We start from the raw sequence: 24,293 nt of genomic DNA on the forward strand, positions 1-24,293 counted from the left end.
GCATGCCAATGCAAAATTGGAAATGCTATTTAGGCATGTCAGAAGTCATAGGATAGCAGTAGGCAATGGATAATTAAGAGTTTCCTAAAGACATGCCTTGGAAACGCCTCACCTAGGTAATACAGTATGCTGTGAGGTCTTATCTTGTGAGTTTAAGTGTCACATGTGTACAGTGAATACATCATAGAGGGCATTACCTCTCACAGTAGACAGCGCAGTGAGTGATAATGATTGTGACTGGCGGCATCTGGTTAAAATTTTACATGTAAGAACACAAGCCTCTCTCCACATTCCATGGAAAAGACCCCACAAAGCATATTCTGCATGTCAGTGAAGCGGATTTTGACATCCATGGCAAAAGTCATGGGACCCAATACCTAATTTCCCATGACATTTGGCATGCTAATGCTTGTTGTTGCTTCTCTTACAAATTAACATTACATTGTCTACATTTTTTCCTTTTAATATTGATTAAAATAAAAAATAAACATGGTTTTCATTGTAAATGCATCTTGACGTCTCTCGCAGCACTTTATCTGTTAGCCATTAGCGTCTATTCACACTCTGCGATTTTAATCATGACCATGTTGCCATGAGAACATTTCACTAGACAGGTCATGAGAGGTTGTTGTCACAGAGACCACTGTGTCTAAACGTTGTGACACGAGTGCCGCCCTCTGAACTTGGCTTTGATTGAACTCTCGCTTTCATGGTACACTGAGGTTGCTATGGTTACGTCTGGCCGTGTCCATGTGTGAAACGTGTGTGAAATCTGTGAGAGGTGTGTGTGTGTGCGTGTGTGTGCGTGCACCACAGTGTGCTACATATTTCATGTGTGTGTTCTTCACACAAACGATTAATCCACTACAGCCGTGGCTTGTTTGATAGAATCTAATGTGTGCATTTATTCCTGATAAGCGGTATAAACAAGCATCATTGAATTTTTTTTACATACTGAAACATACAGATATTTTCCATTTAATTGAGTAGTATTGAAAGCTAGTATATAAAAAGTATATAAAAAAAGGTTATAAAAAGATTATAATTAATCACATCTAATTAACAAGATTAATTTCTGCTTAAAATGTATTAAAAATCAGAATAAGGTGCAGCATATTAGCAGCAGATAATAGGGCCATCGCTAAAGAGGTTTTTGGAGGAGCCTGTCTTATTAAAACCTCACACAGACATTTGTGCTGCATTTGAACTCGAATGCCCCACATATAATTTCTTACTTAGAAAACCAGGAGATATTCACCATATCAGAGTCCAAGATGCCTGTATTGCACATCAACAGTAGTAAAAGCAGTAGTATCATACAGTTTATCAATTTTATCTATAAGTCAAACTATCTGTCAAATTACTATTATGTTCATAACATGTTTTTATGTTGTTACGATAGCAAAATTCTACATAATGTATAGTATTCAACGGTTTTTAATACCAATGCTAACCTCAAATCATGCTAAATGATATAAGTGGTACAAACAAGATTGATTTCCATGGAAAGTGTGCAAAAATCATCAGCAAACACCTAAAAACTACCCTAAAACCTAAACAATGATCAGAATTACTGGAACCATGTACTTTGCACAGATGATTTTGTCTGATGTTTTTTACGTATCTTTTTAAATCCCTGTTTAGACTTAAACAACTTTTACAACATTCTCTCTGAAGGCCTCAGAGAGCTCTTGGGTCTCGCCATAGTGATGCCGCTCACTTCATCAATCAAGAGAAAACTAAGTCAGGTTAAATCATTTTAGTCATTTTACTCTTGGTGCAAACTGTTTGAGCATCTGTGAACACAATAATTGTGCTCATAAGCACTATCTGGACAGGATTAGTTTGTCAGACATCTGTGAAAAATATTTCACACTTCTAATCAGTGATAAAACTCTTGAATCCAGACTGCAATTGAAAAAACAGGAAGACCAGCGAGTTCTTAGGTTTTCTTGGTCACATGACATCATGTTCAGTAGCTCCTCCATTTCTACTCGCTGTTGCGTTTACGTGGATCTCCATAGAAAAGTGTGTCCAAAGTGTAATTATGGTGCATGGTAGTGGACAAATAGCTATTTTATTAAACACGAGGTGACGAAACTCAGAGATGTCAATCCAGATGGGAATAAAATCACAGAGGATCCCCCCATAAAAAAACAGGACCCCCTGAGAAACTAATCCCATCCAGATAGGGCTATAGAAGCAAACCAAAACAATCGCACCATTCTCATATGGTTTATTGTGACAAACCAAACCAAGGGGAAAACACTCCACCTTTACAAACTCATTAACTGACACAAACCAGAGTAAATAAACAATATGTGTGAAAATACTCATACAGGCTCCTCCAAAACACTTTCTAAACATGTTCTAATTAGCAGCAGCTGATGAATTTTAATCATTTTGAGTAGTAATTAATGTGGGAGTATCATTAGTTATATTACCTTTAACTCTCAGTATTGTTCAAATCAATCAGAACCAATTTCCATATGTTCAATTATGAGCCATGCATTTAATGGGGGTGTGCTTTACTTTTATTTTTAACATGACATGTTTTTACATGAGCCATGCCCTAACCCATCTCATTAGAATACTCTGAGAAGCCATTAAAGAAAACAGGGTTTGGAGGAATGACAGTGGCATAAAACCCTGAACTCTGGACGTACCTTTCATTCTGACAAAACAGGAAACAAATGGGTAACGGTCTGTCACAGTGACCCACTTAAAGCACTGCATGCCCTCTGATGTCCAACCCCCTCCCCCCAGAGCCCCACCCCAACCTCGGCTATCAGTCTCTCCATCCTCATGCCGATGCCTCAACAGGAGCTCTATCTGCTGTCAGATTTAGGTAATCCCACCATCCCATTTTCAATGCTAGATTTGGGCGTCTTTTGTAATGCAGTAACTAAAAGCCATTGGTACTTTAGATTTATTACAAATTAAATTTAGTGGTCTGTTTACAATCTAGTTAACACTGTAGGTGATGGAACTACAGTATGTTAATACACTAATTGACAAAAAAGTGGCCGTAAAAGTGCTTCCCCATCTGGCCTATAAAAAAGCTCTCAGAGGCTACATTTGGGTAGTGTACCTCATGGTGAGAGACCAGCGACTGCTAGATATAGATGTAATTCTGCTGTCCTAAAAGTGTTCCAGTAGGGCTTTATAGTACCTCATCCTGTGTGCTATATTTATCAATCCCAACATGATAAATGTATTAATTTGTGTTGTTTAAATTGTGTTGTGTTGTTTAAAAGCATTCAAAAATAAGCATTCAGTGTGATTACCCCTTTCACACTACTTATGGTTTTATCAATTTATTCATTCATTCTTTTGGAAGACACTGGGCATCAGTTAAAACACAGGTACTCACAGAATCTACAAGGATTCCGATCTAAAATGAAAGAACTTGTAGCCTACACTTTTAAATACAGTATATAAGTGCTCCAAAGGGTTCTGTAGGTGCTACAAGGGGTTCTTCAATTTACGCCAAACAATAAACCTATTATGGCATCACAGAACACCTTGTCACCCTCAAGGCTGTAGAGCACCCTGGGCATTAGCCTACACTTTAGGTCTTTACTCTTATTACTACTACCACAAACTTTATGAACCCTAAAACAGAGCCATGTGGGACACCAGAATATGCACTAAACTAAACTAAATGATTACCAAAGAGCTATTAAGAGCTATTAACAGGTTTAGGTTCTGCATTAGGACTAAAAACTAAATAATAAACCTAAAGCTCAGTGCACTACAAACGCGTTTTGAGAACTAGACCCCAGCTCATGGTACACTGATGTCATCCCTTATTGCCTGGGAAACGCATTTGTTTGCTTAACGTGTTATGCTTTAAATTAGGGAGCTCTGTGGTTGGACGTTAGATTTAATTGTAAGCTTAGCAACTAAGAGAGGGTTTAGAAAAAGTATGGGCAAGTACGACACTGCTTTCCCTGAGTTTGGTTCAATACTCTTTTCCCTCGTCTTTCGCTGCAGCTCCGTGGATTCCCAGACGCTTTTGTTTTTGTTTAGTAAGCCGCATTATTTGAAGGGGGGGGCCCCAAGCCTCGAGCGAACAGGGGGTGACAAACACACAAAGAATAGATGGGTGAACTGGAACACGGGCAACGCGCCAGGGGGCCAAACTCCCCTCAATCCCCAAACACCCTTAACACTGGCTCCCACAAGCACCATTTTGTGCCATAATGAATCCACCCATCTTTTGGCCCATTAATAACAAATCCGAGGCTGGACTCTGAGAAGGACTAAAGACGGGACATTATCTGCATTGTCTGTATTAACTATACTTTGTGCTTTTCCATGTGTGCTTTTCAAATAAAGACCTCTCAATCATCCTTGGCTTGGATGCATGGCTTTAGGGAAATCGTTAATTGGTATAGAGGATCTTTACACCAAAAAAAATGTTTCTCAGTTACAAATTTACAACATTTACAAAAATGTTACCTTAGGGGAAGACTTGGGAATGTTCATATCTGTAAAAATTATGAAGTGTTATCTTGTGAGTAATGTTGAACACTGGCCAGCATGTTTATGGCCATTAAAGTTCAAAAAAATTGTCATAAAGGACATTAACACCCACCGTGGACAGTGCTGTGATTTAAAATGATTGTGACCAGTGGCATTTGATTAGAATTGTTCAGAACAGAAAAGCAGAAGACTGACAACAATTACATCTAAATAAAATGCTGGAGGCCAGTGCAACACTCATTTTGCAGCTTCCATAGGACATGCCAAAAGTCATGGGACATAATAGTGACATGTCAGTGTAAGACATACTGCACACTGTACATCTACATCTGAACAGCTATGACAGTAAAAACGTATAACCATGTGAAACATCTTCACTTATATTATAACGCCATCAAAAATAATATATTTTTAATATAACCTACAACTTACATTCCAAGAACACAAAAATCTACAGCTGGATGCATTCAGCTGCCTAGAACAGCTACACAGGCTTGCACAAACTCATGCTCACATAAACACACTTAGACAGGGTCAACAGGCATGATTGACCTTATATCCCAGCTACAAGATGCAATTTATTTCCCTCTTAAACAGACATGATCGAGAGTGCCAAGGAAAAGTAAGAGAGGCTGTGGCTCTTTCTCTCCTCTGACTCCCCTGTGCCCTCTCTCTAAATTATCTTTGTTGTCAGGTTTAAATCCCTCCCCACTAGCCCATAATCCTTTTGGCCCAGATTTGCTGAGATGGAGAGCTCATTATGACATCACAGGAGTGGGCGTGTCTAACCTCCTGAATATTCATTCCAGTGTTTCAGTGGCATGTTGGATATTGCATTAAAACATCTGTCAGCAATATGAAGAAAAAAATCAGCATCAGGTCTATGACCAGTGGTTTTGTCCATTTTAACATGAAGTATTGAATACAAAAGTATTGGGATACCTGCTCAAAACAAGTGCATTATAAATAAGTTTATGAAGCTTTGTTGGAGTAACTGTCTACTGTCCAAAAATATTTTTGCACCAGATTTTGTTTCGGAGCACTGCTGTGAGGATTTGATTGCATTCAGTGACAAAAGAGGGCTTTAGTAAGCTTTAGGATGTTGGATAATCTGAACCTCACCTCATTGTTAACTCCACAACTCATTACATCCCAAAAGTGTTGGATGAAGCACCATAATTCCAGAGAACACAGTTCCACTGTTTCACAGCTCCAACAGGATCATGTTTTTCTGCTCCAGAGAGTCCTATTCTTTTGGCAATACAGGGACTACACTAAATTAGCTTTGTGCGCATTTGAACGTCTGTAGTAATTATTATAAGAGGTGTCCACAAACATTTGGACATATAGCATAGACATATAGTATAGATTTGGACATATACTGTCATATAGATAGAAAGATTTCCGCACTAAAATTATGAATTGCCAAATATTTTGTTTTTGTTTCTTGTTTTTTTTTTTTTTTTTTTTTGCTTTTTTAACAATTCTAACAGGAATACAGACTTACAAAATTATGCAAGCTGTGAAAATGTTTGTTGCATTATTATTATAATCCAGTTTATTAGCAAGTCTTTTAACCATAGACCTAAACATGCTATCTCCATACTGAGGTGGTACACAAGCAATTAGTCAGTTTAAACTGCAGTCCAGAGAAAACAATTAGCAAACAAATGAAGCATTTTCTGAATGCTTCACTGCACATGTACAGAACTGCACAGTTTACGGCTCAGCTGGATAAAGGCTTAGACCACACCATTCAACACAGAGGCTGCATATCCCTATCCCACAAATATCTTACTTTTTAAAGTGATAGTTCAGTTATCTGTTACATTTACATGTTATTTCTTCCGATTTCAGCTCAAGTATACTTGAGAAAGGCAAGTTTTTAATTGATATTTGTTCCAGTTATTTATTCAAAAACTGTACACAAAAACAGTTAGCTAAAGACTTTGGAGGAGTTCCTGGAGGTGCTGAACAATAGTTTCTGCTTTTCCTTCACGCTGTGAGGCTCCAGCTCATCACAAATCACCCATCTCAGTTGGGTTTAGGTCAGGGGATTGTGAAGGCCGAATAATTTTTTGTTCTCTTCATAATTCAGTATGTGTCCCTTAATTCTTTTCATGTCTTATATTAATCTACAATGTAGTAAATCAATTAAATTAACATTGGTTTCCTCCCACAGTTCAAAAACTCTGATATGGTATGTATGTAAGTTTGTGTGTGTGTTTAAACATATGTATGACTGTGTAAACAGATATAGACTGGCACTCTGTCCTGGTGGACGGTCGTGTATCCGGTTGAGAGTACGCTGTGCGCTATTGGCTGCCGGTTCTCACCGGTGTGGGGATAAGAGCTGAGTATAAACGGTTGTGTGTAAAACGTGATTGTAAAGCGTCCTTGGGTTTCTTGAAAGGTGCTATATAAGTTTAACTTCATTCATTCAAAATGAAAGAATATAGAAAAACGTTGAATAGAAAGGTCTCTGTATTTCATACTAGCTAGTATTAGTAAGTACACAATTGGAACACACTCTCTAACCATAAAGGGGTGATATAGCTACAGTAGCATGAGCTAGAAAGAACTTCTGGTTGAAACTCTGGTAGCAAATGCTAGTTGTGTCTATCTTGGTTTTCATGTGCTGTTAACTTCTGATCACTTTAAAATATACATATTAAAAGAAAATGTTTAAAATGTAGTTAATTAATTGATTAATATAAACTGTGATCAAAAATACAATAAAAAAACTGTAATCAAAACAGCATTTTATGGAAGTAGATTTAAGACAAAATGTTTTTAAAACAGCAGAAAAAACTTTAGAGAAAGCTTTAGATAAGGATGGCAGGGAATTGAAGCAGCACCATTAGCAGTAATGTTTCTCAGAACCCTCTAGTGGTCTGCTGCTGTATATCCACAGCCCAGCCCAGCAGCTCTGTAGGACAGTTGTATACAGCTTCTGCTTTATAGCAGCAGACAGAGCCGCCGCTGAATGTTTCAGGAGAGTCTGTGGTAACTGCAGGTATTTTGGCAGCAGCACACTGAAGATAGCATTCAATAACACGGCCATACTTTCCAGCCACCATGATTCAGTCTGTGTTTTATGCCAGGGAGCGATGTGAGGCGAGGCGGGCTGAGGCAGTGTGTGAGGGAGGATTAGGTGGGGGCAGGTGGGCTAGCCGCTGTTGCTAAGTAACTAGCTTATGCTGCTAAAGGAGGGAAATGGTGGCTAGTGGAAAGTGTAGCAGCTAGCAATAGCTGACAAAAGTTTAGGATAACTTAGCTTTTTATCCAGTGAATGAAATAGACAGCTGTTTAGTCATTATTTTTCAAAAACTGAAGGAACAACTGACAAAAGTAGACCCTCTATCAATGTAATAGCATCAGAGCTAATCTACTTTCCCCTTTGTTGTGATGTTAGTTTTAATCAGCCATCATAAATAATCACTCCAACGTTTCAACTGTTTAAAGAAGCTAAACGGGCCTAAAATAATTTCTGTAAATGATTTAAACAACAGTTTATACTGACAATAAAACTGCCAAACATTTATTGCTCTGCTCTGCAATAAAACCCACCTGGCACACAATCGACATACAACATTTTAAAAATGTGGTTAAAATATGATTGAAGTATGTTGTATGTATGTTGAAACGTTGAAACAGCGTTTCAAAACAACATATAATGTTAATTGGTTGTGCAAAAGTTAACATTTTATGTCCTTAACCTTCTGCCTTTTGATTTAACATTTTACATGTCCTCACTATACAATTTCAAAAAACGGTTGGATGGAGAGATGAAAAAATGGTTTTACTTCTTTTTGCAGTAATTGCTTTTTAATTTGGCACTAATTCTTCACCATAACTTGGGGTATGTGCATGTTCTACTTGTTTTTTTTTTTTTTTTTTAAGATCAAATGTTAACTCAGATTGGAAGTGGTGGGTAGCATTCTTTATACTCAGCTTTAATACAGGTATGTAAGTTTATTGTTAACCCAGGATTTTCTGGTTTTAGCTACTGTTATTAATCACTTTTTGTTTGTAGTTGTACAGTTCCTAATTCTTTGAGATGTATATTTAGAGAGAGAGAGAATAAAAATAAAATTGTTCATTTTTTATCATGGCATACAGTTTTTTTTTCCTTCTTCCATACATTTTTGAGCATCGCAAATATGAGCTATGACTTATTAAAGGTTAAACATACGACACTGAATATTATGAACGTTAATTCACTTTTCAAAATCAACACCAAATCCAACGTTAATTAAATCGTAACATCTACTTTGATTCAACGTTGGAATGCCATTTGGGCAAAGTTCATCTTAACATTATAGTTTCAAAGGTGCTGTTTGTATAAAACTATACTTGCATTTAAGATGTATCTGATTGTATTGAATTTGTATGACTTTCATTGTGTTCTTGCCGTGAAGGAATTAGTTTGAAGGTAGTATCTTAAAGCTAAAAGCATTATGAGTATAGATTCAGAGACCCAGCCATGCATCTATATAGTCCTCCTCAAAAATTAACAAAAAACTGTATATGCTATTAATTTTAGTAGACATCTAGCATGTATTTTCTCTAATTTATCCTTTTTTGTCCATTTTTAAATGTAGGTTGTGTAGTCAGTGAGAGCTGCTTTATCACCGGTAGCAGTCTATGCAAAATCGGCCATGACATTTGAGGCTCTTAAATGTCACTAATAAATTACTTTGTTCCACACAGCACAGGCACAAACAAAGTCCCTAACCGTTAAGGTCACTTTTTCCACAGTAGGACTGAAACAAAAAAGAGTAAAGCAGAAAAGGGGGCAGTTCTATCAAGTCCTGTTTACCCCACATATTGTCAGACACCTGACACCACAGGGTAAGCTATGCACTATATTTTTCTGTTGATAACAGTATGTGATGAAATGTCAGAAAAACACTACATTCCTTATCCCTCTGTAAAACAATAGAACAATGAATTCTAAATTATACCAGCAAATTCTGAATGTCAGGACATCTGTCTGTGAGTCTGTCTGTGAAACTCAAAAGAGCATAGGTCATGCAACAAGACAATGGTTAAAGAAAAATGAAAGTTACGGTTTCAGTTTTAATCTTTGTCAAATATAAATGTTGCTGTATCAGCTACTTCTGTTGTTAAGAGAGATCTTAGTTTTTCATCAAGCTATAGTTTTAATATCCAATTTGTTACAGTTTGAATACAGCAATTATTCATTATTAGAAATACTAAAAATGGTCTTTTAGGATCTAAGCTGTAAGAAACAAAGTAGGTAAGCACATCCTGCACTTTTCAGCTCTTCCCATGACAGACCACAAAAGAAGCTTTAAAGGCTTATCTCAGCTCATGATAAGCAAGATCAAGGCAGCTATCGTGACAAAGGATATCAAGCCCATAAGGCTAATCCAACTTAGGTAAAATCGCACAACAGGAGAGTTCCCTGATTAAACACTCCAACAGTAAAGGAGTAAAGGAACGTCTATCGCCAGGGTTCGTGATGTGCTAACAGTTATTCATATATATTTTAAAACAATGGGTTGTAATTAATCTTAAGCAATTATTTAACCTAGCAGCTTTAAGATTTCTTTATGTAAGCTAGCAAAATTAACCTTGTAGCACCATTGCAAAATTATCGAAGTAAACTTTGAACATATAACATTTCTAAACTGAGCTGAAACACCAACTGAATTTTATACTAAACTAATATAGCCACCAAGCACACAGGCAAAATCTGTGGTAGCGCCTTAAAATCTAAATATTGCCTGTACTTTTGTATATTTTTATAAATTGCACGTCACACAGAGTCAGAAGGCAAATGTAAAGCATGCAGTATGCAAAATGTTAGACTAGTAGCGCCATGGCTTGAAAACGGCATCCCAAAGCCTATGCTCCAGTCGAAATTAGGATATATTTTTTTGTTCAGGTTCTTCTGAAGTGAAGGACCCTTAGTATACAGCCTAACATGCAGCCTACGATTACAATGATCTAAAGGACACAACTGATGTATCCTTCCTGGGCCTTGGTTTCCTCACAGTTCTCTACACACATACAATGTGAATGGAAAAAAACAGCAACACAAAAAGACAACAAAACAATCGAGAGAAAAGTTTGTTTAAAATGTTAGCTTTTGTTATCATGTAACAAGGCAAGAGGCACAATAAAAAAGCCTTAATTGTCCCCAAGTTTCCCTGAGGAATGATCTTTGTGGTGACATTATCACAGAGTCTCCTTAGACTGTCTCATATTTGTGAACAACAGACCATATGGAAGGGATCTTCATAGGACAGTGCAATGAAAAATTCACCCGATCTTCACTACAGCCTAGGCTTTAGAAACGCATCTACAGGCTTCCATTAACTCCAGTACAAAATTACAGAAGCAAACTGTTCCCCCTAACCTTTTCCTAGCTGATCTAATATATTTACACAAATGTGTTTATAACCAAACCATCATTTTATACTGATAAAAAGCATGTGAGAGCCATCCTCAATGCAGAAAAGGTAAAGTTAGGTAAGATTAGCCAAAAACTGTCAAGCCTCAGTTGTTATAAAGTACTGGCAGAAGATGACTGTTGGGAAAAAAACTATTATTGCAAATCCATTGGGAGGACAAATGAGGCGACGAATTCTTTCCCATGAATGCACTCCATTTAATGCAGGGTTAAGGCCAACACTCATAAAAAAAACCCACACAAAGCCACACTTCCACATGCTTACTGTAGTCTAATGATGTGGTTAGCATATTAACCCTTAACATCACCGCCAGAGGGTCCAAGAATATACTGCACACTTCCTGTAGCTATATAACTTAAGAATTAGCATTTGCAGTGGTTTGCAATGTAGTCAATGCTTAAATTCTTAAAATCTTAAAAGTTTGAGATTTTAAAGGTTTTGACATGTAAAATTATCTCACGTGGCATTGTTTAGATTTACTGACAAGTAATAAAAGCTTACAGCTCAACAATTAGCAGTGTGCAAACTTTGCATCTTCATTTTTTGTTCACACAGTGAATCAGGCAGTTGTTTCTTACATCATATCAAGATTTTTATTAGGAATGAACATATAGAATCAATCTGAAATAAAGAAAATATTTTTACACTGATTTCCATAAAAAAAAAAAGTTAAAGCAGTGTTATGTAAGAACTGGTATTAGTGCTCCCCCTAGAGTCAGGAAACTGTAAATTGTCCTTTGATCCACAACAAAAGGATACGCTTTACACATGCATTTCTGGGCAAGCTGAAAAATACAGAATCGTAATTTTAAAGTAAATGAAGCTGGACTGAGGGAGCATAGCGATATTACAGGCATTTACACAAATACAAATTCAGATTATTATGGTTATGCAGCATTAAGCAGTTTTTGCAAGTGCTCTTTTGCATGCTTCATCAAAGCTACAGTGTACATTTGCCAGCAAGAATGATATGATAGAAATGCTGTTCTTCATATTACAGAACAGTAGCACATTAATATGAATATGAAGCTGTTATTTCAAAGCATGATACTACATAATGTTGCTTCAAAGTGATAGTCTGTGAGATTTCTTCTTCTGTAATGTTGTAGTGACGATTGCCGCCAACAGTTACTGTCAAATTGATCCCATGATACAGGAATTAAATGAAAAAAGGCAAAATGGTTGGAAAAGAAGCTTGGCTAATGTGCCACACAAGTTGAAAAGAACGTTGAAATGCAACAGGCAGTTAGAAAATCCATTAACAATGACCTTTAATCCTATCAAATGATTAGTTTGAATCATCCAGCCTAAGCAAAACACTCAGTGAAAGAAATGTAGCCCGCCGGAGCAAACCTCACTTATGCAGTCAAGCAGCCAACAAATACAAATACAGAGCATTGCAATTCCTTTCTTCCCGCTTCAAAAATCCAGAGTTATGAGGAGCCATTGAGGAAGTATTTGTGAGAGGAAGGAACTTTGGATTAGATCTCCAAATATGAAAGAACTTACCCATTTTATTGAGTTTCGCAGAGTCTGGGGAGCTGCTGCTTTAGTCAAGTGAATGGAAAGGGGGACAAGCCCGTCCTGCAAAACTTAACAAAAGTGTGTGTGTACCCACTGTCCCTTTTCGGGTCACTTCGATGACGTCACTGCTTGGGGGACCAGCACTGGGGCCCCTTTATTCAAAGCCTGCACAAAGGGGTAGTGGTGGTGGGTTAGGGAGGGGGCTGTTATTGAATATGAGGGCCTTTTTAAAGTGGTCTTCAGCTTTTACTACTTGACTATTCTTTATTAGTCTCCAACTACTGTTATTGTTTTATTTAGTAACTTTATTTAGTAAAACCAGTATGTAGGTTATGTGGTTATAAGTGAGGAACTGTAAAGAACTGAAAGAAACAGTAAATAAGCAGGTGTCCCTGCTTATTTACTGTTTCTTTCAGATTCAACAGTATTGAAAAAAAAACAGTTAATCCTGCTTTTGTTGGAATAACTGTCTCTACTGTTAAGGATTGCTGTGAGGATTTGATTGCGTGAAGACCATCCAGAAAACACAGTCTAGGCCATCTGCTATTATGCATAGTGCCAATATGTTCATGTTTATCTGCTCTTTATTTTTATGAGTGTATTAAAATGAATAGCATGCATGTTGCATACACGTTGCATCACATGTAGTCAACAGGTGGTCTATGATAGGAGTGTGACGATACAATGTTCAGTATAGTCATCGGTCTGATTGTGGTCAAAATCACTGGATTGAATATCAAAATATCAAAAGAAAAAATACATAATCCAATATGATCCGATATTAATTCTCTAAACCAATAATCAGCATGTCACTTGCCATTCCCTTTAAGAGCAAGTTGTGCTCTGACTTTGGCAGATTGGTATGTTAACGGCGCAGCGCTTCTTGGTAGAGGAAACTGACAAGGCGTGAAAATAGTTTTTTTGCGCAGGGTGTAAGAGCTTCGCAACGCCCCTTGCGCAGGATGCAACATAGGGCACCAAAAGTTGCTCATATCAGTCTAAATTTTGAATTATGTATTGCTCCTGGTAACATTTATTTTCCTTTCTATATAGCATTGCAATCCAACTCTACCTTCCGAGTACACATATATCTTTGGCAATTATTTGTATTATAAGAGTGTTATTGATAGCTAAGCTACCACTAGCTTAACTACCACCATCGTATTTATGATCTATTCAATGCTGCTAAATCCTAATTCATAGTTGTAAATGATTGGATGATCTTGGCCCTGATTGGTCTGAGGTAAAAAATTAAAAAGTACAGTCTGAAACACTTCGTACAAATTAAATTCCGCTTTCAGGAGCCTAGCAGCACGTATCTAGCCTTGAGCTGTGCAAACTTGAGGGCCGAAATTGTGCAGGGTAAGAATGACTGCTCGGGCAAGGGCGAAGGAATATAAATTGCCGGATGCTCGGAGAAAAGTAGCCATGACAACCAGAATCCGGGCAGGCTGGGAACTCTATTCAAGTTTGGGCCGCTTGGCACCGTGCCAAAGGTTCCCCCGAGTGGGCAAACACATAGAAGAGCCAAGAAGAGCCAAGAGCTTCTGCCTGTGGAGGCAAGGGCCTCCAAGCGTTTTTTTTTTTTTTTCGCCTACACTTGTGATTTGAGTTTCGCAAATGTCTCTGATGTGTTTGAAGGGTTTGAGAAGAGCTACACCCCAACTCATCACTTAGGAGTTAGGTATTACAGTAATGCTATTTCTAACTTTTTCTTGTTTTAGTGCTTTACTGTTCATTTCATATTTTCTAAGATTGACAAGCAGTTCTCTTGAGCCTGTGCAGTGAACGTGCTTTGACTTTTTTAAAGGCTTGCCCTTTAAAAGCGAGTTTAAAGAAGCGTTATGTGTTTTTTTGGGTTTTTAGGGATTTTCTTTTGCTTTTGGGCTCTTCACTTACAAATCACGCTATAAGCTCCCCCTCATGGAGAACTATAAGCAAGCAGTTATTGATAAGATCAGAGATAAAGAAAAAACAGCATCTCAATTAAAAGAAGCATGTGGACTGAGGCGGTAGAGCAACATTTTACCATTTTACTAGTGCCGGTAATGTTAATATGTACATTTTTAACACAAATTAATAATTTTACCAAGTCTGACCCCAGCTTCCTCCAATAATTTACTCTTTTTTTTATAGAGCCTGGTCATGTGTTTTTTTTTTTAAGGATTGTTAAGCATAGCATAGCTACTGTTGAGTCCATAAGGTAGATTTATGCTGAAATGTGGATGAAATCTCACAGCTAACTAACATTTTGAGACTAAACTAAATTTGTGAGAGTCCAAAATCATTTGTCTAAACGATGGGATGCAAATACATTTAGCTAATAGCGCTAAGTCAACAAGCTTTTGGCTAAAATGTATGTTTGTGTATATCTGGAAAGTTCCTACCTTATCCATGTAGAACACATCATAATTATATACATAGAATAATTCTAAAAGATATATACACACACGTATATACAGATATGTGTGTATAAAAGGAAAATATTAATTAACTGAAAGACTGAAAGAATATGGAGGAGTTTTGTCCTATAGTATATTGTGTTATTTTCAATGTAATAAATATTTTGGACTGGGATTTTTTTTTTTGCATCACACCTGATACAATATAAATCAGGACCTCATTTCACTAAATCTTTCAAACACAAATACACAAAAAAGAAACTTGTAATCTAGTGTGTCATTAGTAATGGTGTTGCTATGATATGGCAGGGGGTTGCTATGGTATTGATAAGTAGTTTCTAGGTGGTTATCTTAGTCTAGCTAAGTGCTTTCTAAGCGAAGAACCATTTTCATTAACTTTTCAACTAGGACTGCAAGGAACCAATAGTCATAGAGTCATAATTTAATTTAATCCTTTTGCATTTTATTTGAAATATATTCACATAGAAAACCTATAAAAAAGAACAGTCACAAAAAAAAGGAAAACACCAGAAAGTGCAACACACTCCAAACTCTCTCTTTAGAGCAGAGGAAACGCGGAGGACAGAGGATGCAGACGAACTGCGCTGGGCTGAAAACATGGGGGAGGCACTGACCTAGTTAGTGCGAATGAGTTCTGTGAAAAAGAGTTGTGCTGCGATGCATGCGGCATCTGCATCATTCATGGACTTGGAGAAGGGAAAAATCGGAGAGTGATGAACAGCAACGTGTGAAATTAGAGCGGCAGCAGGACAGATGTGTTCCATTAGTGAAAAGGAAAAGGACTAGAAAGTTAAAGTCATGATACGGCCCTGAAATGACATCTATGTGAAGTTTTAAGGGAACACAACAGCAAAAAGAATTAATAAGCATTATTTAATCTAGTCGCTTTCTGATGCACCTGTAACATACATTCAAATTAACATGGACAATGACTGAGATACATGGACATGCCAGAAGACATGCGTTAAGAACTAGTATCGTGTCCCGTGACTTTTGCCATGACTTATTAAAGGCGAAAAAACCCTGTACTGACCTGCGAGATGCAGTATTTTTTTGCTCCTGCAATGAATGTGGATACTATTTTTGCCACAGTCACTTGTCCGTTCGAAAGGACTACTGCAGCCAGAAGCTGACAGTCACAATCATTAACAAACACTATGCTGGCCACTACTGGCAGTAGAAACTTTTGACTGGGATTCCTGCCATCTTGTTTTCAATTAAATACATGAAGAGGCAGGGGCACCTTGCCATGAGTATGCTGTCCAGAGATCAACCTCACACATGCAAGATAGCACCTCGTAACTTAAACAGGTGTTGGCATTCCCAAGCTACGCTCTGACATGATCAGTTTACATAGTGTACTGTTATTCTATGACTTTAGGGCAAGTGATTATATAGACAATACAATCTGTTTGGATGGGTGTGATATTTGCCAAAATTTAGTTTCAAGCCCTTTTCTCTTGTTTAATATTTAAACATTAAAGTAATGTTGCTGCTTTAAACTTTTAATTGCTTAGCTATTCACAGTTACAGAAACTTTTATATTGGTGATATTGGTGCCCAAAGTATGTATGACAAATAAATCACACATTGGCATAACGGACATAATCCAATGGGCAGGCACTGTTGCTTGTATTCCTTTAACTCTGAAACTAGAGAGGTTAAATGGCTGTAGTATTGAGGTGCTACAGGTTTAACGGTATAACTGGCCAGTACTTGGGCTGTTTGCGGTCGCAGTTCCGATCGAAAGTGAGCTGCATTGCCGTCTCCATGCCCTGGATCTTGGCCGCGTCTTTGCCGTAGAGCTTCTTCATCTCTGCACTCCTTCTCTCGCCCGGCCGTTCAACAGGGGCCTGAGCGCTACGCCAGGAAACCCTGTGCAGGTCCTGGTCGGCCAACACGTAATCTTCCTGCCGCTCTGCCTCCATCTGCTGTTGCTTTTCTGTAGAGTAAAGGAGGAAAGATAAGATAGTGATGACGTGGACAAAACTGTGTACATTCGCAAATGATTGACATATTGATGTCAAAAGATCATTTGGCAAGTCCGTCTAAGTAAACCTGTAATTCTAGAAAAAAAAAGTTGTAATTGAGATATTTTACAACTTCTTGACAAACTTGTTCAGAACTTCATAGCAGCAACATACAGCTCTACAAAACAAATGGGAGACCACTTATTAAATGAGGAGTTTCTCTGATTTTACCAAAATGAAAACCTCTGGAAAATAATCAATAGGAAGATGGATGATCACAAGCCATCAAACCAAGCTAATCTGCTTGAATTTTTGCACCAGGAGTGGCGTAAAGTTGTACAAAAGCAGTGTGCAAAACTGGTGGAGGAGAACATGCCAAGATGCATGAACACTGTGACTAAAAATCAGGGCTAGTTTATAGAATAAAACAACAATATTTATTTTACTCAAATATACCTATAAATAGCAAAATTAGATAAATTGATTAAGAAACTGAAGTGATCTCACTTTTTTTCCAGAGCTGTATCTTAAAAGAAGGTGGGATGTGACAAAAAAGGCTGGAAAAGTGGTACAAATAAAAAGCAGCTAAAATAGGAGCAATGTAGAACTAACCCACATGACAGGGTATAAAAAAAGGACACTGAAATCTCTTAGAAACAAAGGTGAGCCGATGTTCACCAATATTCAAAAGAAACTTATAAAACTGTTTTGGAACAATTTTGGAAAAATGTTTCCCAGTGTCCGATCTCTCCCCATCTACAGTATATAATATCATCAATAGATTTAGAAAATCTAAAGAAATCCGTCTGCACAAAGGACAAAAGTGACAGTCAATATTGGATGCTGCTGATGTTTAGGCCCTTAGGAGGCACTGCATTAAAAACAGGCTGTACTGATTCATTACTGAATCACTGCATGGGATCACGAATTGTTCCAGAAATCACTGTCTGCCAGAGTTGATGGGAAGATGGATAGAGTTAAATACAGGGTAATCCTAGAAGAAAACCTATTGGAGGCTGCAAAAGACTTGTAACTGGGAAGGAGATTCACCTTCCAGCAAGACAATGACCCAATGAAACATACAGCCAAAGCTACAGTGGAACGGTTCAGATCAAGTCTTAACCTTAATCCCATTTAGCATCTGTGGCAAGATATGAAAATTGCTGTTCACAGACACTCTCCGTCCAATCTGACTGAGCTTGGGTTTGCAAAGAAGAATGGGCAGAAATCTCAAAAAAATCTCTCTACATGTGCAAAGCTGGTAGAGACATACCCCAAAAGACTTGCAGTTGTAATTAGAACGAAATGTGGCCCTACTGAGTATTGATAAGGGGACTGAATACTTGAATTAACATTTCAAAAACCATGCATCGTTTTAGTTCCACTCCTCAAATATGTGTTAATTTGTGTCGGCCTTTAAAACTTGAAAAAATTAAACAGGTATGTTTAATACTTTTGCAAGCCACTGTATATCAAATACAAGTTCTTCTTTTGCTGCTACTTATTTCTCTGTAGCTTTAACCTCACAAATATTTCAAATCTCTCTTAAACTAATCAACAGGTTCAACATTTCCTTTTCAGCTTCACTCATCATTCAATAAGCAAACAGCCAGCAAACCACAACTTAAAAGTTATGGACCGAAAAACAAGGAAATAAGCAGGCTGCTGGTTAGTGTGTGTGTGCCTCTGACATCCAGTCCACTCTGAACTGACCTGAACAGCAGGCAAGGGAGCAGCTCTGTGTGACAGTGAGGACACTCATGAGGATAATGAGCTTCCCCCATTCTCCCTGTTATCTAATGGGCTTCAGCATAAAGGAATCATCTGTGCAAAATAAATTGGGGAAGACTTTCTGTGCTTGATTGGGATCTGCCCTGGAACAATGACTTTAAACTGGCCCGTATGAGCCACTGTCGTCTCGCTAGGGAGAGAGAACACGAAGTGAAAAAGTCGGGATACTTAAATTGGGCAGAACATCTTTTGTAAGCTGGGTAACCTGAGCTGCGGCATCATTTTTTCAGAACTACTACAAAAGCAGTGTTGCAGAGTAAATGGGACAAATGAAATAAATGAATAGTCAGCAAAAGTGTTCCATGTAGCTCAATAAGTTTCTACAAATCTACCCTAATATATCTCTCACACACACACACACACACACTTACTCAGCTCCTCCCTGTGCTGCTCCGTCTGTGCAAAGAACTGCCGTAGTTCTGCTGAGATCTCCATTTTGCTGACGTTGCATTCGATCTCGCTTTCTTCCGAACTCTCAGACTCTTCTGTGCTCTCTGGGACTTCTTCGTCTTCTGCTGGAACAAATTCAAACAGTTTTGATGTTTTTAAATTGAGAATATTTTAATGTTCTGAGTTTAACTGATTTTTAACGGAGGAAATAAATGCTAGTGTAGCTCCATATTCCACCTTCAACAGCTTGGAAAGAGAAAACCTCCCTGCAGTTGTGTGTGTGTATGTGTGTTAACAAGAATGTGCGAGAGTGTGAGAGAGGAAGAAAGAGCATACATTTATGTAATTTACCTTCTGAACTCAACAGTAGTAATGGATGTTGTACTTATATCACAAGTATGTCACCAGGATCTATATTATACAGTTGTTTTACTGTATTAAAATATTGCAGGGTAGTTTTAATGCTTTTCAAATGAGAATGTTGCAGTGTGCTGAGATACTGAGTTTAACAGAGAGATTTATTGGAGAAAATAATCTAATTAAAGTGTAGCTGTACAAAAGTGCCATCAAACTGTGTAAGTGTGTTTAAAGCAGGAGTGTCCAGACTTTTTTGTTGGGGGCCAGAAAGAGAAATATATTTGAAGTCACGGGCCACAGACTCTGTAATAAAACAAATAAAATATATACCTCTTTAAATAATACATTTTCCTGATTACTTTCATTTACACAAATTTTACTTGACTTACTATCTTTATCTATCTTTGACAGTGTTGTGTAAACTAAGATTTTTCAAATTGATGTTTCATTTCATGATGTCTCTTAATATTAAACTCCTTAATTACGGCAACTTTTAGACTCTTTTGCCCTTTTTCTGTGCTACAACTGAACACTCTCACCACTTTTTGACTCTTTGGTCCGTTTTTCTGCGCTACAACTGGGCACCCTCTCTGCTTTTAGACTCTTTGGTCTGTTTTCCTGCGCTACAACTGGGCACCCTCTCTGCTTTTAGACTCTTTGGTCTGTTTTCCTGCGCTACAACTGCGTACCCTCTCTGCTTTTAGACTCTTTGGCCCGTTTTTCTGCGCTACAACTGCACACTCTCTCCGCTTTTAGACTCTTTGGCCCGTTTCTGACACCTAGCATTCAAACTTTGAATCTCACATTATAAAAACCTGCTTAACAGCGGGCCAACTTTCCTTCTAGTTTGGACACCCCTGGTTTAAAGAGACAGAGTGCCTGAGAGTCTTTAGCACGGCGACTGTGTGTTGACAGTTGAAGGAAAAAGAAGCAAATGAAAGTAACCCATAGCTCAATAGGTAGCTTGCTGGATTAGCAATCAGTGTGACAGCAACATGAGGGACAACATGAGGGAAATATGAGCTCTAACAATATGGGTACTTTAGAACATTGAATCATACAAATGTATGTGAATTAATTTAGAATCATCCATATCCAAATTGAGATGCATTTAAGAATCATAATTTTCCCCCACCCTTAATTATTGTAATATCCATTTACTGTATGATGTAATAATGTAATTATCGTGACAGACCTAGTTTCCTGAATAATCACGTGCATAATGTTGAAGGCACGCATTTAAAATAAGTGATAAACATATGATTTAAAAACCTCATGAGTAGTTTGTAAAATTCAATTCAATTATCACAAAAAACATGATTTTTCTTCTTGTACTGGATCATATACACTAAGGTATATATATATATATTATAGGTACAATGCTACCTTCCTCACCTTCCACTGCGTATCCTCTGCCACGCCTCTTCATTCGTCCACGGGTTCGATCCTTCCTTTCTTCACTATGCCAGTCTGTGTAGCGGGGCGAGGTAGTGGGGAACATATGATACAGTGCGGGTCCATAAGCAGCCTGCACGGCCTTGCTGTAAGCCTGCCTGTGCCTCTGATGCCAGGTCATGGCCTGCTGGTAATGCAGCCAGTAGCGGGCATAGACAGGGTGGCTGTACCAAGCATCAGTGTCACACTGGCTATACTGTGGAGGAAGAGAAGTATGGGTCTTTTAGTTATCAGCACTGTAGCATAGTACAGTCTATATAAATGCACAATCACTGAGCATTTTAATAGGACAATGTTCCAATCATGTTTCAACAGTGCAGTACAGAAAAAGTTGCAGATGGAACAAAATAAGAGCAAAATTATTTTTTAAACCTGTCTTTAAAATAAGTTACATATAGGTTACAAATAAATCACAAGTTAAAACTTTTTTTGTTTGCTAAAAGTCATTTGCATAATATTACAAGGTTTCATGTTTGATAAGAAGTGTTACTGAAAATCCTAATTGTAACTGTAACAGAAAACATTATTTTGCAGCTGTCAAAATATAATGAATAAAACTGCCGCTTTCCGATTTCCTTAAATTCATTTTAACATCAATATTTTAGTAAATACAATTCAAACAGTTCATGTCCTTCAAACATTTCCTTTCATTACAGTCTAGTTTTTTTGTCTATTTTTAAACCAGCAGAGTTTGAGTTGATTCCTGTTACTGATCTGATCTCTCCACGTGTCCTGTAGGCGTCTCCACAGCCCTCAAAGTTTACAGAAGGTAAATATATTATTTTAGAGTGGAGAAAAAGGGTTTTCACCTATACGTACACTTGTAGCCCATGTGCAGGCCACGGTCTGTTAAACGACATTGGGCTAGTGAGGCCAGTGCTGAGAGGTGAACCAGATTAATCTGATTAATTGAATGACTATTTTAAAGCAATTTAATGCAAATCAAAATGGAATTTTTGAGATTGTATATTTTTATTTACAGGCCCTGCCAGGGTGCATATTTGCACTCTCCTTTAACTGACATATAAAGAGGATATTTTAGCACTTTATTCAGAAGTACAAAAGGCTAAAAGAAGGAAAGAAGAAAGTAATGAAGAAAGTAAGGAATGAAGGAAGAAAGTAAGAAAGTAGGTAAGGAAGAAAGAAAGTATGGAAGAAAGTAAGTAATGAAGAAAGTAACTAAGAAAGGAAGAAAGTAAGGAAGTAGGTAAGGCAGGAAGAAAGTAAGTAAGGAAGGAAGAAAGTAAGTAAGGAAGAAGAAAGTAAGGAAGGAAGAAAGTAAGTAAGGAAGAAGAAAGTAAGGAAGGAAGAAAGTAAGTAAGGAGAGAAGAAAGTAAGTAACTAAGTAAGGAAGAAAGTAAAAAAGTAAGGAAGAAAGAAAGTAAGAAAGTAAAGAAGAAAGTGAGTAGGGAAGGAAGGCAGAAAGTAAGGAAGAAAGTAAGGAAGAAAGAAAGTAAGTAAGGAAGGAAGAAAGTAAGGAAGAAACTAAGTTAGGAAGAAAGTAAGGAAGAAAGAAAGTAAGGAAGAAAGTAAGGAAGAAAGAAAGTAAGTAAGGAAGGAAGAAAGTAAGGAAGGGAGCTGCTCCCTCTTCTTAAATAAAATAGCTCAGTTAAACTTTTGTTCTTATATTGATTTCATTTTATTGTTTTGTTGTGCTTTTATGGTTTGGGCTTCCTTAAAATAAAAGTTAGAAAAATATATAGTTTGCATATTTAACGGTGCTGGTTGTACTTTATATTTTCTTACTATTATGGCACATTTACAAAAAAAACAACAACATTTTTTGTCATTTTAATGTTAGAACGAAAATAAAAATAAAAGTTATTCGAAAAACTGATCATATAAACGTTTCAGAGTTTTTTTTTTTTGACAATATTTCCTATAGACCGATTACAGGAGTTTTTGATAGCTAGGTGAACTTACAGACGTAGTTACGTTAATTTATTTTATATTAAAATATAGCTACCCTATACAATTGCATGGTAGGGCATAATGGCCTGGGGGATAGCTACACCTATCAGCTGTTTTAAAAAGGTTAAAACTTGAAGCTGTAAAAATATAAAATAACAGACTTGTGTTTAAATATGGGAATGAGACGCTAATACAGCAGTACTGCAGTCACTCACTGACTTAACCTACCTAGCCTAAACTAGTTATCTAACCTAGAGTGAACTTACCATGATGTCAGTGTTCTTGTATCAGAAGTAAATCAGTTAAAGCGCAGAGATATTCTTTTTCTCAGCAGCATTTCTCTAGTGAAACACAAACACGGCCATGTGTGTTTGTTGCCACAGACTCTCTACTAGGGAGAATCTCCACTTTACAATCTTTTTTAGGTTTATTTCACTAGCAGAGGGCGCCCCGAGTGAGTGCACAATAAATGGGTTCCTATGGAGCAATTGACCAAAAATTATGGATTATAAATGTTAATAATGTTCAAAACAGAACAATATCAAATGTTTCAGTACTTAAGACATATTCAAAAGCCTTTAAACTCCTGGTATACGTGTTTTATATTTGCTCTATTAGCTGTAATTTCAGCAGTAGCTCACCCGCCAAGATTAAGCACAGATTAGCAGTAATGCTAGCGCCTTTACTGCTTAAAACCACTTTGCTGAAGAAAAACTGAAATGTTTAAGTACGGTTTCTTTGCTATTTTACCAAAATAAATCAATATACGTTCCACAAATCCGGAATATTATGGTTAAGAAGGTACAGTTACTCTTTCTAATTTAGTTTTTAGCCATTTAGCTTCATTCACCCCCATCCATTTTGGACTCACTCGCGGGCTCCCTCTAGCGGTTAACAGTATTTTTTTTATTTAACAGTGGAGAGTTCTAGGGAGTGGGAAGTCTCCCCATAAACCAGCTCTGGTATTTCCCCCGCGTGCAGGTATTGTGGGAAAACACCCGACAAATTAAAAGACCGTAAAGTGCTGTACTATAAAAATACGAGTTGCTGTTTTTATTTATTTTCTTATATTGTGTGTTCAATTGATATAATATATACAATACAAAATGTAACACTTGCTTGACTCTAAAACACATATAATTAGTAATTGAGAACATGGGTACATCAAATTACCGGCGTTTATTTTTCTTTTTTTTAAGTAGTTAGTAATACTGGTAATACAGTGTCTCCCCCTGCAGTGAGATTAACATAAAACATCAGTAATCTTACTGAGAGGAGAGGCTTTGAAATTTAACACTAACACTTACATAACTGCAAAACATGTGTCCTAATTTTGGAAAGAGTTAACATTGTATTGTTTCCTCATATGAATTATAGTATATAATATTAGAATATGTAGAAGGAATTTTAATATATAATTAATTATAATAATAAATAACAATATTATAATAAAAAACAACCCCTTTGAAACTGCTGTATTTTTTATTCTTGCTACAATGTTTTTATTCCTAAAGAAACCTTTTAAAATATAATCCAATATA

General features: G+C 37.2%; 2 protein-coding genes across 5 annotated transcripts in view; both read right to left on the reverse strand.

Annotated features, from left to right (window-relative positions):
* The window catches only part of gpm6ba (glycoprotein M6Ba), a 69,720-nt gene extending 57,170 nt beyond the window's left edge, over nucleotides 1-12,550 (reverse strand). Inside the window, exon 1 of the mRNA XM_022674810.2 lies at nucleotides 12,441-12,550. Coding sequence (XP_022530531.1) covers nucleotides 12,441-12,444 — 4 coding nt within the window. The 5' untranslated portion in view covers nucleotides 12,445-12,550. The remainder of the gene's footprint in view (nucleotides 1-12,440) is intronic.
* A 2,748-nt stretch (nucleotides 12,551-15,298) lies between these two features.
* Nucleotides 15,299-23,161, reverse strand: gemin8 (gem (nuclear organelle) associated protein 8). Of its 4 annotated transcripts, none has more exons than XM_049469569.1 (4): nucleotides 23,019-23,161; nucleotides 20,773-21,037; nucleotides 19,011-19,154; nucleotides 15,299-16,820 (listed from the first exon to the last, which is right to left on the reverse strand). In XM_049469569.1, exons 1-4 carry the CDS (start codon nucleotides 23,019-23,021, stop codon nucleotides 16,564-16,566), a joined length of 669 nt encoding a protein of 222 aa, XP_049325526.1. In that variant the 5' UTR covers nucleotides 23,022-23,161; the 3' UTR covers nucleotides 15,299-16,563. The 4 variants fall into 4 exon arrangements, with proteins under 4 accessions (XP_049325526.1, XP_007228749.2, XP_007228748.2 ...); XM_007228687.4 differs by having other exon boundaries at nucleotides 20,782-21,037; nucleotides 23,019-23,159; XM_007228686.4 differs by having other exon boundaries at nucleotides 19,011-19,151; nucleotides 23,019-23,159.
* Between the last annotated feature and the right edge of the window lie 1,132 nt (nucleotides 23,162-24,293).

Source organism: Astyanax mexicanus, chromosome 21, assembly GCF_023375975.1.
Source record: "Astyanax mexicanus isolate ESR-SI-001 chromosome 21, AstMex3_surface, whole genome shotgun sequence".
In the NCBI taxonomy this organism is placed as follows: domain Eukaryota; kingdom Metazoa; phylum Chordata; class Actinopteri; order Characiformes; family Acestrorhamphidae; genus Astyanax; species Astyanax mexicanus.

Excerpts from the sequence above, each read along its gene's own strand:
- gemin8 (XM_049469569.1), bottom strand. Across the intron at positions 19,155-20,772 it reads CGCAGTGGAAGGTGAGGAAG|CAGAAGACGAAGAAGTCCCA; the intron begins GTAGCATTGTAC and ends AATTTGTTCCAG. Across the intron at positions 16,821-19,010 it reads GCAGCACAGGGAGGAGCTGA|AAAAGCAACAGCAGATGGAG; the intron begins GTAAGTGTGTGT and ends TTTACTCTACAG.